At 39.1% G+C, this 12,902-nt stretch overlaps 1 protein-coding gene across 4 annotated transcripts in view; it reads right to left on the bottom strand.

The window, feature by feature from the left end:
• LRRC72 (leucine rich repeat containing 72) overlaps positions 1-12,902 on the bottom strand; it is a 72,327-nt gene that overhangs the window by 11,295 nt on the left and 48,130 nt on the right. For 3 of the 4 annotated variants that reach the window (XM_024990922.2, XM_024990923.2, NM_001099189.1), the window contains 2 exons: positions 9,651-9,732; positions 8,837-8,947 (listed from right to left, as the gene is read on the bottom strand). In XM_024990922.2, the coding sequence (XP_024846690.1) occupies positions 8,837-8,947; positions 9,651-9,732 (193 nt within the window). The remainder of the gene's footprint in view (positions 1-8,836; positions 8,948-9,650; positions 9,733-12,902) is intronic. The other variant, XM_059885766.1, reaches the window with a different exon arrangement.

The raw sequence follows: 12,902 nt of genomic DNA, 5'->3' as shown, positions 1-12,902 counted from the left end.
GCATTTGACTATTTATAGAATACTAAGTTTGATAAAAGCATGAAAGTATTAAGCACTGGAAACCCAGGAAAAAACTGATTAATATTTATAAAGAAGAGTTTGCAACATAAAGAAGACAGGGGCAGAGGGCATGCTTGAAAAACAAACTGTTTAGATAAAAACTGAAGAAGCTAATTATCTGCATGCTTTTTTCTGCAGGAAATAAAACATTCTGATATTTGTTGTATAAACACTAACTTTTCCGGCTAATAAAATCGTTATATATAGCTATTCCCTGTGGAAAACATGAGCTTTAGAGGGACTTAAAGCAGGCAATGGAAGACACCTGGTGCATAATAAACAAAAGTTATACGAGGAAAGGCATAAAAGAAAATGTAGAGCCAGGGGCAACAAGAAAATTTAAAAGAAAGGAAATATGTATGTATTGGGGGAAACTAGAGGAAAAATAAAATGGATATTTTTCAAGATTTCTTAAGTGACAAAACTGGTTTGAATTTTAATCTTAAAAGACAAGGAATTTAACATAACAAAATAATTATAACTATAGGATGGGGAATAGAATGGATGTATATTAAACCAGTAATAAGGACAGATTTAAAAAGATCCACAGCGATCATGCATTGTAGTTTCAGCCAGAAAAAGAAGAAAACGATCACCTTCAAGAATATAAAAGCAAAGCACTGTTGTTTTTAATGAGAGTTTAGGAGGAAGAAAAATTCACACGCACTATTGTGCATAAGGCTGCTCTGTGGTTACTGACTTGGAGAATCACATCCGACACCTCATAGCCCTGTCCTACATTGTAGCAGCTAGGAGCAGAGTCTGCCTTTGCATGTGATGTTAGTGGAAAATGCACAAGCATCTTACAGTGACGTTTACTTTGGGGATACCCTTCATAGTCTGTTTTCCCTCTGAGAACATTACTATTTAATTCCTTCTCTTGGTTTTCTTCCTAGTGCTTGGTTAACTAACTTATTTATGTATTGTAATACTTCTGGCTTTTGCTAAACGAATCACCAAATTTGGATCTACTAATATTGCTTATTAAAAAGGTGTCATAATACTAAAAGCTCGTGCTTATTGTGGTTCAACATTCATCTCATCATAAAATCTAAGTGGTAGCAAGTCAGAAAACTGGGCTATTATTCTCAGTCTCTAAGTTAACTTTAAAAAATAGAATTAAATAATTTAAAATTATTCTGTTTTTATTATTCACTTTTTTTCTTACTCAAATTTTAGAAGGAAGCAATCTTATTTTTAATTCTTTTTTCCCCTCCATACTATCAAGCATTAAATATTTTGGATTTATGAGTTTTGGACTGATGCTACTAAAATTACCATAAATAAAGTTTCAAAGATATGATATCAGTTTCCTGTGTCTGAAAGTTCTGAAAGCCTTCTATGATGTATGGGTACATTCTTTCAGGAACTATGAAGTGAAATTGCTTACACTTTCACTTTCAATAGGTTAATACTATTTAATCCACCTTTCCTCTAGGCTACTTATAGAGTACACCTTGATGGCGCCAGCACTGTCTTGCTTATCTTAATTTGGGATTCTGAGTCTAAGCAATTTACATCTACCCAATAATATATCAAAATGTTTCTACTACTTTACTGCACAAGCTTGAGCTCCATGAGTCACATGTGTGAAGCTATTTATGGAAACAGAAGAGGAAAAAAATTTATCTAAATAATTAGCACCAGTTAACTTTTAAAGCAAAATGTAAAATCCCATTTAAATGAACCTGAATATTTTTAAGATCATCTTTGAAGAAAGCTGATGTAATTAATAATGTGTCAGCATGTTCATTTTAATAGATGAGGAAATGATATAGAGAAGTTAAAAGCAGTTCCATCTGTGTCTGTACAGAGAAGCCTGTGGAAGGAAGCTTGCTGCTGCTGCTGCTGCTAAGTCGCTACAGTCGTGTCCAACTCTGTGCGACCCCATAGATGGCAGCCCACTAGGCTTCCCCCATCCCTGGGATTCTCCAGGCAAGAACACTGGAGTGGGTTGCCATTTCCTTCTCCAATGCATGAAAGTGAAAAGTGAAAGTGAAGTCGCTCAGTTGTGTCCAACTCTAGTGACCCCAAGGACTGCAGCCTACCAGGCTCCTCCATCCATGGGATTTTCCAGGCAAAAGTACTGGAGTGGGGTGCCATTGCCTTCTGCAAGCTTAGCTGTCAACAATCAGACAGAGGTTCTGGCTCAAGGTTATTTACAAGATCAGAATCTCCACTGTTACCATTTCAACTAAAATCTCTGGGCCACAGCTTGTCCTGAATATGGAAGTGATACCTGATTTTTGAAAGACAAACTTGAACTAAACCAGGGGTTAAGAGAGTGAGGGATGCTCTTTCAGGATAAATAGCAATAAAAGATCCAGCTGGCTTTTTAATAGAGTGGACTGTTCTACTGCATTGTATGGGAGAAGTAGTCCTAACCTTGAGGGGCATCTCGGGGTAAAGAGTCTCAGATAAAGTAACCATTGAGGGACTTCCTTGGTGATCTAATGGTTAAGAATTTGCTTTGCGATGCAGGGGCCATAGGGTCAATCCTTGATCATGTTGACTAAAAAGATGTACAACTTGAGAGTTGCAAATTAAGTTTTATTTGGGGCAAAATGAGGACTGCAGCCCGGGAGGCAGCACCGCAGATAGCTCTAAGAGACTGCTCCAAAGAGGTAGTAGGAGAAGGTCAATATAGAGGATTTTGATGAAGGCGGAGTTCAATACCATTAAGCATTCATTTTAGAAAAAGTTTGTTGCTAGGACCTGATGTCACCATGAAGGAATTTAGGGCTTTTCTAGATATGAGGAGATGCAAGAATTGGGATCGTAAAATCTGTTCCTAAAACTTCTATCTAAAGTCCTGTCCCACAAGATTGCCTGAAGCACAGAGTGCCTTACTCCACCCTGAACTCTCTCAGGGGGTGTTGAAGGTCAACAGTGCGGGGTTTAGTCTCTGATGGCCATGGCAAATGCCCTTGTTGTTCAGTCATTGGCAACCATCTTGGCAAGCACCAATTTGTAGTTGACAGGGAACTAAGATCCCACAAGCCATGGAGCAACTAACTAGAGAGTCTGTGCATCATGAGGAACGATCCCACAAGACACAATGAAGACCCTGTGTGCTACAACTAAGACCTGACTTGGCCAAGTAAATAAATAAAGAGACCATTGAGACCATGATCCCACAATGACCTCTCAGCATCCCTCTTCACTCCCTGACTATTGCCATCAACAGTGGACTGCGGCCAACTGGGGAAGGGCGGGACAGGATATGCTTAAGATCAGAATCTGTAAAAGCTGGAGATGGCACCTTTGAGAAGGGGCATTTCCTGTCTCCAATGGTGAATCCTTAAAGACTGCAAGGAAAGCAAGTCTTAACAATTCTGGAATGTGGGAATCCAAATATACCTTCTAATAGTGGAGCTTCATGAAACACAGAGACAATTAGAAATGGGGAGACTAAAGATTTAGAAACAGAATGGGTTCAGCATTTTGTTGCTGTTGGAATGTTTTTTTCCATGTAGGCAAAGAGGCAGGGAGGCTGAAGGTCAGTGAAAGTCTGCAGCCACAAAGCAGGTTTTCGACACCAGTACAGATTTAGAAAGAGTTTGGAGGAGAGAAGGGAAGAGGAAAATGGAGCAAGAGAGCAAGGGTGTGGAAAGGAAGACTGCCTGGAGAGAAAAGGTGTGTCCTGCCTGACTCAGCCTGGAAGTCAGGAATTCCAGTTTCCAGGACCTCACACTCTGCAGCAGTTTTAGGCCTCCCTGAAGCTCCCAGCCATGGGAGCAATCTTCGGCAATTTCTCGGCAGTTCTCTTCATAAATGCCAGTGGAGGGTGCAGTGCTGAAATGGATTAGAGGTTTACCCTCCAGGCTATTTTCTCACCCTCTAAAGAACTGGTAATTGAAGTGGAATAATAACATTTTAGCATTTTATACAGTTTTTACAACTTGAAAAGACAAAATTCTTAACACTTGAAAATACATGGATTTCTCATTTTAGTTAATGAGCTGAGTCTATTCTGTGATTGCAAATGAACCTTATAGAAACTTAATTTGGGGACATTACTGCACAAATATAATTCAGTTCAGTTCAGTTCAGTTCAGTAGCTCAGCTGTGTCCGACTCTTTCTGACCCCATGAATCGCAGCACGCCAGGCCTCCCTGTCCATCACCAACTCCCGGAGTTCACTCAGACTCACGTCCATCGAGTCAGTGATGCCATCCAGCCATCTCATCCTCTGTCGTCCCCTTTTCCTCCTGCCCCCAATCCCTCCCAGCATCAGAGTCTTTTCCAATGAGTCAACTCTTCGCGTGAGGTGGCCAAAGTACTGGAGTTTCAGCTTTAGCATCAGTCCTTCCAAAGAAACTCCAGGGCTGATCTCTTTCAGAATGGACTGGTTCGATTTCCTTGCAGTCCAAGGGACTCTCAAGAGTCTTCTCCAACACCACAGTTCAAAAGCATCAATTCTTCGGTGCTCAGCCTTCTTCACAGTCCAACTCTCACATCCATACATGACCACTGGAAAAACCATAGCCTTGACTAGACGGACCTTTGTTGGCAAAGTATATGTCTCTGCTTTTGAATATGCTATCTAGGTTGGTCATAACTTTTCTTCCAAGGAGTAAGCGTCTTTTAATTTCATGGCTGCAGTCACCATCTGCAGTGATTTTGGAGCCCCCCAAAATAAAGTCTGACACTGTTTCCACTGTTTCCCCATCTATTTCCCATGAAGTGATGGGACCAAATGCTGAGTAGCTAGTAAATGCCAACATTTTTTAAAAATATAATATCTTTAACCAAAATGAGGTAAGGGTTCAAACTGCATATTTGGTACTAAAATTTTTCAGAAATTTTTTTTGGCGGGGAGGGGCAATTATACACACCATTTTCTCTATTAAAAAAAAAAATCCCTCTAAGATTCTCAGTTATAACAATTTATATAACGAATTACATGACGATGATTTTTAAGTAGAGGTCACTTAAAACGTTGTGACAGGCAATGGTGTGGACCTTACACTACCAGGCTGAGCTAATAGACTTTCAGAGAGCAGGAAAAGGCACTCCTGCACCCCACCTCAGGGCCGACACTACTCTGTGGCCACACAGAGGCTTCCTATGGGAGGCAGGCACTGAATTGAATTTCAGACTCCATTCACACCCCAACCCATCCCCTGCCCCCACCAGGCACTTCTGTTTAGGGCATAACTTTGTTGACTATGATGGCAACCTTGATTGCTAACCTCCAAATCTTGCCTTGTAAAATAAATTTGCTTAAATTATCGAGCTCTTATATTTGGCAAATTGTCCAATTAGTTTTGCATTCAGGCACCTCAGGTCTTCAGGAAATACAAAGGTTGACTGTTAGAAAACTGTAAGCTCCATACAGATCCAGATGGGGTCTTTCTTGTGTACCTTTATGTCCCCATCTAGAAGAGTATCACTCAGTGAATGCATGATAAATATTTATTGAATGAATGAATGATAAATAAAAGAAGCACAGTATGAGTTTAAGTTTTTACATTCCATAGTAGTCTAGTTAAAGCTCTGAGCCCTGCATTTCTACCATTAAAGAGGGAATAATTCTAATCACATCATGCTAATCACATCATTGGATTGTTATGAATATTTAAATGAGAATATTATAAGAAAGTATTTTCTCAACACTCAAACATGTTATTATAATGATTATTTAAAATGTCAATTAAAAAAAATCTCTTTACCAATAAGCAGAATTTCTAGACCATGTGCATCTTAATTCATTATCCAACTTTACACAATCCATAGTAAAATAATATTTTTGTTGTTACATCTGGGGTCAGTCCCTGGTCAGGAAACTGAGATCCTACAAGCCACACAGAGCAGCCAAAAGAAAGGAAAAAAAGCCCACATATTTTACAGAATTAGTTTAATATTTGAAGCAATTCTGAGAGGTAGCTATTAGCCCATTTTACAGAAAAGTGAAGGTAAGGTAGAGTAGATCTTGCATAACCAGTCTCTTAATCACAGAAGCACCTGTTCAGCACAGAAGGGCCAGATACAAATATGCATGTCAATCCTGATAAGTCTTTAATAGACCTTATTACATCTCAAAAATAAGCACTGAATTCCCATGAACTTAGGGTAATCTTAATAGTTAGTTTAAGAACCTACCTATAAGCACTTAAATAATTTCTCCTTACAGTAGCTATAACTAATCAACACTGAAAATATTTGAAAACTTTAATAATTATGTTTTGATCTGATCAAGACCTCCACCAACAACAGCAGTTTACACATATTTAAAGCACTGTCTCAGGCAATTCTGAGAAAATAATACAAAATAAATAGGGGGGAAAGAAAATATCTATATTTTGACACTGTATAAAGAAGTTTCTTTTGATGAAAGTGAAAGAGGAGAGTGAAAAAGTTGGCTTAAAGCTCAACATTCAGAAAACTAAGATCATGGCATCTAGTCCCATCACTTCATGGGAAATAGAAGGGGAAACAGTGGAAACAGTGTCAGAATTTATTTCTGGGGGCTCCAAAATCACTGCAGATGGTGATTGCAGCCATGAAATTAAAAGATGCTTACTCCTTGGAATGAAAGTTATGACCAACCTAGATAGCATATTGAAAAGCAGAGACATTGCTTTGGCAACAAAGGGCCATCTAGTCAAGGCTATGGTTTTTCCTGTGGTCATGTATGGATGTGAGAGTTGGACTGTGAAGAAAGCTGAGCGCCGCAGAATTGATGCTTTTGAACTGTGGTGTTGGAGAAGACTCTTGAGAGTCCCTTGGACTGCAAGGAGATCCAACCAGTGCATTCTAAAGACCAGTCCTGGGATTTCTTTGGAAGGACTGATGCTAAAGCTGAAACTCCAGTACTTTGGCCACCTCATGCAAAGAGTTGACTCATTGGAAAAGACTCTGATGCTTGGAGGGATTGGGGGCAGGAGGAAAAGGGGATGACAGAGGATGAGATGGCTGGATGGCATCACCGACTCAATGGACGTGAGTCTGAGTGAACTCCGGGAGTTGGTGATGGACAGGGAGGCCTGGTGTGCTGCGATTCATGGGGTCGCAAAGAGTCGGACACGACTGAGTGACTGAACTGAACTGAACTGAAAGAAGTTTCAAACTCTGAAATCTGAAAACCCATTCACTGCTCTGACTCTTTTCCCTTGGTCCACCTAGAAACATTTGTTCTGAATTGCCATCATGTACCAGTTTATTTACTCTTCAACACTATAAGCTTATTGAGAGTAGGAACTGTGTATTATTTATTTTTCTAACCCATCTCACACTTTCTCCAAATACTGAGGCCAGTTCCTGGTTATCTATGAATTAAGTTTGTGGTTTACCCAATGGAAAACTTCCATTAAAATATGCTCTTTTGTGGGGGGTGGGTGGGTGTCAGCTTTATTAATATAATTTCCATATGATAGGCTTCACTAATTTTAAATACACAATTCATAGTTTTTAGTATATTCACAGAATTGTGCAATCGTTGTTGTTCAGTCACTCAGTTGTGTTCAACTCTTTGAGACCCCATGGACTGCAGCACGCTATGCTTCCCTCCCCTTCACTATCTCCCAGAGTTTGCTCAAACTCATGTCCATTGAGTCAATGATGCCATCCAACCAACCAACTCATCCTCTGTTGTCCCCTTCTCCTCCTGCCTTCAATCTTTCACAGCATCAGGGTCTTTTCCAATGAGTCAGTTCTTCAAATCAGGTGGCCAAAGTATTGGGAGCATCAGCTTCAGCACCAGTCCTACCAATGAATATTCAGGACTGATCTCCTTTAGGATGGACTGGTTTGATCTCCTTGCAGTCCAAAGGACTCTTGAGAGTCCTCTCCAATACCACAATTCAAAAGCATCAATTTTTCGGCACTCAGCTTTCTTTATGGTCCTACTCTGACATCCATACGTGACTACTGAAAAAGCCACAGCTTTGACTAAATTGACCTTTGTTGGCAAAGTAATATCTCTGCTTTTTAATATGCTGTTTAGGTTGGTCATGGCTTTCCTTCCAAGGAGCAAGCATCTTTTAATTTCATGGCTGCAGTCACCATCTGCAAGGATTTTGGAGCCCAAGAACATAGTCTGTCACTGTTTCCATTGTTTCCCCATCTATCTGCTGTGAAGTGATGGGACTGGATGCCATGATCTTCACTTTTTGAAGGTTGAGTTTTAAGCCAACTTTCTCACTCTCCTCATTTCATTTTCATCAAGAGGCTCTTTAACTCCTCTTCACTTTCTGCCATAAGGGTGGTGACATCTGGATATCTGAGGTTATTGACATTTCTCCCAGCAATCTTGATTCCAGCTTGTGCTTCATCCAGGCTGGTATTTTGCATGATGTGCAACCATTACCACCTTCCATTTCAGAACATTTTCATCACCCCAAAAAGAAATGCCAGGCTATCACTCCACAGACCCTCATCCCCCAACCCTGGGTTAAACACTAATCTATTTAAAAGCAGTTACCTCTCAGTGTTGCTATCTTGATCAATGTGCCCATTCTGGACATTTATATGAACAAGTGGAATCATATAATAAATGCCAAAACTTCCTTTTGAGGTAAAAACCCAAAACACAGATGTAACATGTAACACTTCTTTTGGGTCACTTTTGGCATTTTCATACTGTATCATTTCACAAAAGTTTTTTCTACCTATTGTTCTTTTTAAAATGTATTTTTAAAGAGATTAAGATCTAGTCTTGTTTTCGGGAACATCTAAGCAGTTTTGTTAAAAACACTGATCTAGTTTAAATTCAAAACATGAAATAGTGTGTTATCACTTTTAAATTATGGACATATAAAGTGCAGATTAATACTTAGGGTCTTCAGATTTAGCATTCCCTTTAACTCTTTTACTGTTGCGTCAAGGTTTATTAACTCATTGTGATGTAGCAGGAGTATATGCAGTGAAGGCAAATAGTGCAGGCCTGAAAAAAATAAAATATTTGTGTAAGATTTAAAACATTTTTTTAAATGAATAAAAATGTTTTGTACTACTCATGATAATAGTATACAAGTACTTTAATACCTGGCTTGTAATTATCACTTTAGAGATTGTTGCAGATACAAAATTAACTCAGAGTGAAACACAGATTTGACTGGGAAAAAATATAACCAGTAAAAACATTTAAGATTATTTATGAAGTCATTATTTTTATTAATGCTCCCAAACATTGTTAAAAAATTTGCTTCCACAATATCTAGTTTGTGTCCAATGATGCAGTAGAATGGCAAAATTTTTATGTTAAAAAAAAAAAGATTCTTTAACATCTTGGATAAGACATTTGATAATATTGAGCTAAAACCATAATCAAACAGCACATCTTAAATGAAATATACATAAGAACATTAAAAATTAAGTTTCTATCATATATTTTCAATGGAAATGTTAAAACAGAGTTTTCCACACCATTAGCAATACCATGCATGTGTATGTGCTAAATTGCTTCAGTGATGTCCAACTCTTTGTACTGTAGCTCTTATGGACTGCAGTTCACCAGGCTTCTCTGTCCATGGGATTCTACAGGCAACAATATTGGAGTGGGTTGCCATGTCCTCCTCAGCAATACCATAGTTGAAAGTTATTTAATTGAAAATCTTTTCAATTAAAAGAGAAAATTTAAGACATACCTTCAATATCAAATATTGCATTGTTGTTTAGATATAATTCTGCCAGACAATAGTTTCTGGTTAGAAATGTTATTCCATGGAGCTGAAAATGAGAGTTAGAGAACAATATACTTACTACAAAAACTATACATAATTATATGCACATATATAAATTTAGTTAAGAGCTAACATTTGGTGTTTTTATTAATTATCTGCAACTTCTTGCCTGGGCTACTGAATTGCCTTTGAAGGTACATGTGATAAAAAGAGTGTGTGCCCACAGGACTGGAAAAGGTCAGTTTTCATTCCAATCCCAAATAAAGGCAATGCCAAAGAATGCTCAAACTACCACACAATTGCACTCATCTCACACGCTAGCAAAGTAATGCTCAAAATTCTCCAAGCCAGGCTTCAACAGTACATGAACTGTGAAATTCCAGATGGTCAAGCTGGATTTAGAAAGGGCAGAGGAACCAAAGATCAAATTGCTAACATCTGTTGGATCATCAAAAAAGCAAGAGAGTTCCAGAAAAGCATTTGCTTCTGCTTTATTGACTATGCCAAAGCCTTTGACTGTGTGGATCACAACAAACTGTGGAAAATTCTGAAAGAGATGGGAATACCAGACCACCTGACCTGCCCCCTGAGAAATCTGTATGCAGGTCAAGAAGCAACAGTTAGAACTGGACGTGGAACTACAGACTGGTTCCAAATCAGGAAAGGAGTACATCAAGGCTGTATATTGTCACCCTGCTTATTTAACTTATATGCAGAGTACATCATCAGAAATGCTGGACTGGATGAAGCACCAGCTGGAATCAAGATTGCAGGGAAAAATATCAATAACCTCAGATATGCAGATGACACCACCCTTATGGCAGAAAGCAAAGAACTAAAGACCCCCTTGATGAAAGTGAAAGAGGAGAATGAAAAGGTTGGCTTAAAACTCAACATTCAGTAAACTAAGATCATGACATCTGGTCCTCAGTTCATGGCAAATAGATAGGGAAACTATGGAAATAGTGAAAGACTTTATTTTTTTGGCTCCAAAATCACTACAGATGATGACTATAGCCATGAAATTAAAAGACACTTGCTCCTTAGAAGAAAAGCTATGACCAACCTAGACAGCATATTAAAAAACAGAGACATTACTTGGCCAACAAAGGTCTGTCTAGTCAAAGCTATGGTTTTTCCAGTAGTCATGTATGGATGTGAGAGTTGGACTATAAAGAAAGCTGAGTGCCGAAGAGTTGATGCTTTTGAATTGTGGTGTTGGAGAAGACTCTTGAGAGCCCCTTGGATGGCAAGGAGAGCCAAACAGTCCATCCTAAAGGAGATCAGTCCTGAATATTCATTGGAAGGACTGATATTGAAGCTGAAACTCCAATACTTTGGCCATCTGATAGTAAGAACTGACTTCTTGGAAAAGACCCTAATGCTGGGAAAGATTGAAGGCAGGAGGAGAAGGGGATGACAGAGGATGAGATGGTTGGATGGCATCACTGATGTGATGGACATGAGTTTGAGCAAGCTCTGGAAGGTGGTGATGGACAGGGAAGCCTAGCATGCTGCAGTCCATGGGGCTGCAAAGAGTCAGACACGACTGAGAGACTGAACTGAACTAGCTGACTTAATACAAACTTTTCTTACCACACCTCTAAACTGTGTGGTTTTCAAAGCTTCTGGAATCTGGTCCAGCCCTTTGTTTCGACAACCTTTCCTGTTGTTCTGCTCCATGTCATAGCACTGGATTTGGCTCCATATATCCACTGATTCACCACCACATATTACTGAGTGGCCATTATGTGCCAAGGGCTCCCTCCTCAGATAATGCTAAGCCGTTTCTGCATCTGTGTATGAGTCATGGTTTCTCTTTGCCTGAATGGCTTTTCTTCCTGGTACATTTCTGATTATTCTCAAGGATCTGCCCTAGGCTGGCAATGCCTCTCCCACCATCCCTGAGCAGGCTGCCACAACACGTTTCCACTGCTCCAGAGATTCACTGAGACCATTCTTTGATCTCTTTGCATCTCAGTGCTGTCTTCTTGCTTTGTTTTGACCCACATTTTGTTTCTCTAAACTTCCACATGCTCCAGGACTTTGAGTCAGATTTCCTGAGAGATGGTTTAATTCAGTAGTTAAATGCTCTACATGCCACCCACCCGCCCTTCCGCTGAGGTATACCTTCCCCCTCTCACCACTGTTCCCCCTCCCCCAAGAAGGCCTAATTCTGAATTCTCTTTTTTATACCCCAGTCTATGAGCCATCTCCTCTTCTCGGGCTCTCTGTCGTTCATGTCAACAGATCTCAGTTGAACCAAGGACTCTGTAATCTACATACATTCAGGAGATCAGACCCAGGGCTAACAGCTCAACTGGCCACCATTTCCAAGAAGCAGACAAGATACAGCACAATCCTCTTACTTTACAGCTCATCTTTCTTTAATAAGTCCTTTCCTGATAACTCCAAATCCCATGAACCTTCCTTTTCTTGATCACATCCAACACTTTCTTAGACTTGTGCAATTACTTGATCACTGGTTTTGTGTCTTCCTTAAGGAAAGAAACCATGTTTCTTCAGTCTCTGATCCTTCCCATCTCTCCATTCTCCTAACTACACGGTGAAGTGTGATCTTACTTTCAAGATGAGATTAGAAATTTCGTGTGCTGTATGAATTGGAAATAGTCAAAAGCACTCTTGATAATTCCTCTAATGAACCATTAGGGTACGTAATAGGAGTATTTAACTCTGATCTGAATTCAGAAATGTTTGTTACCCTGCAAGGAGAATCCCACTACTTTAAAGAAAAATATTGATTTTATAACCCTGATAAAATTTGACAGATTTGAGTTATGAGGATGAGATATGGTAGAGTCACAGGGTGGGGCAGATAAGTTCTAAAAGCAGTGCTTAAGTTAAATGTGAACAATGCTCACTTTACAGCTTCATACAGGATGTAGCAGGGAGAAGAATCTCATGAAACAGTTTTGATCTAGTGCTTACTGGTTTATATATACAGAAATAAGTGCTCATGATTGTAAATTAGTTTTATATGTTTATTAAAATCTATCATGGGAAATACTGTCATCAGTTAAATAAAACTGTTTTAACTTTTGATGGATTGATTTAGGTAGACAGATGCCAACTTATCTGACTTAGTGAGGATTTATTAGAAATTTTACTCATGCCCTCTCATAACTCAGAAAAGCTCTTTTAGACTTATATTCTAAGTTTGAAAATGGGTTTCCTTAGCAAATTTAATTTTTTCTT

The sequence above is a fragment of the Bos taurus genome, chromosome 4 (genome assembly GCF_002263795.3).
Source record: "Bos taurus isolate L1 Dominette 01449 registration number 42190680 breed Hereford chromosome 4, ARS-UCD2.0, whole genome shotgun sequence".
Taxonomy (NCBI): domain Eukaryota; kingdom Metazoa; phylum Chordata; class Mammalia; order Artiodactyla; family Bovidae; genus Bos; species Bos taurus.
This window is presented reverse-complemented; position numbering and strand designations above follow the sequence as displayed.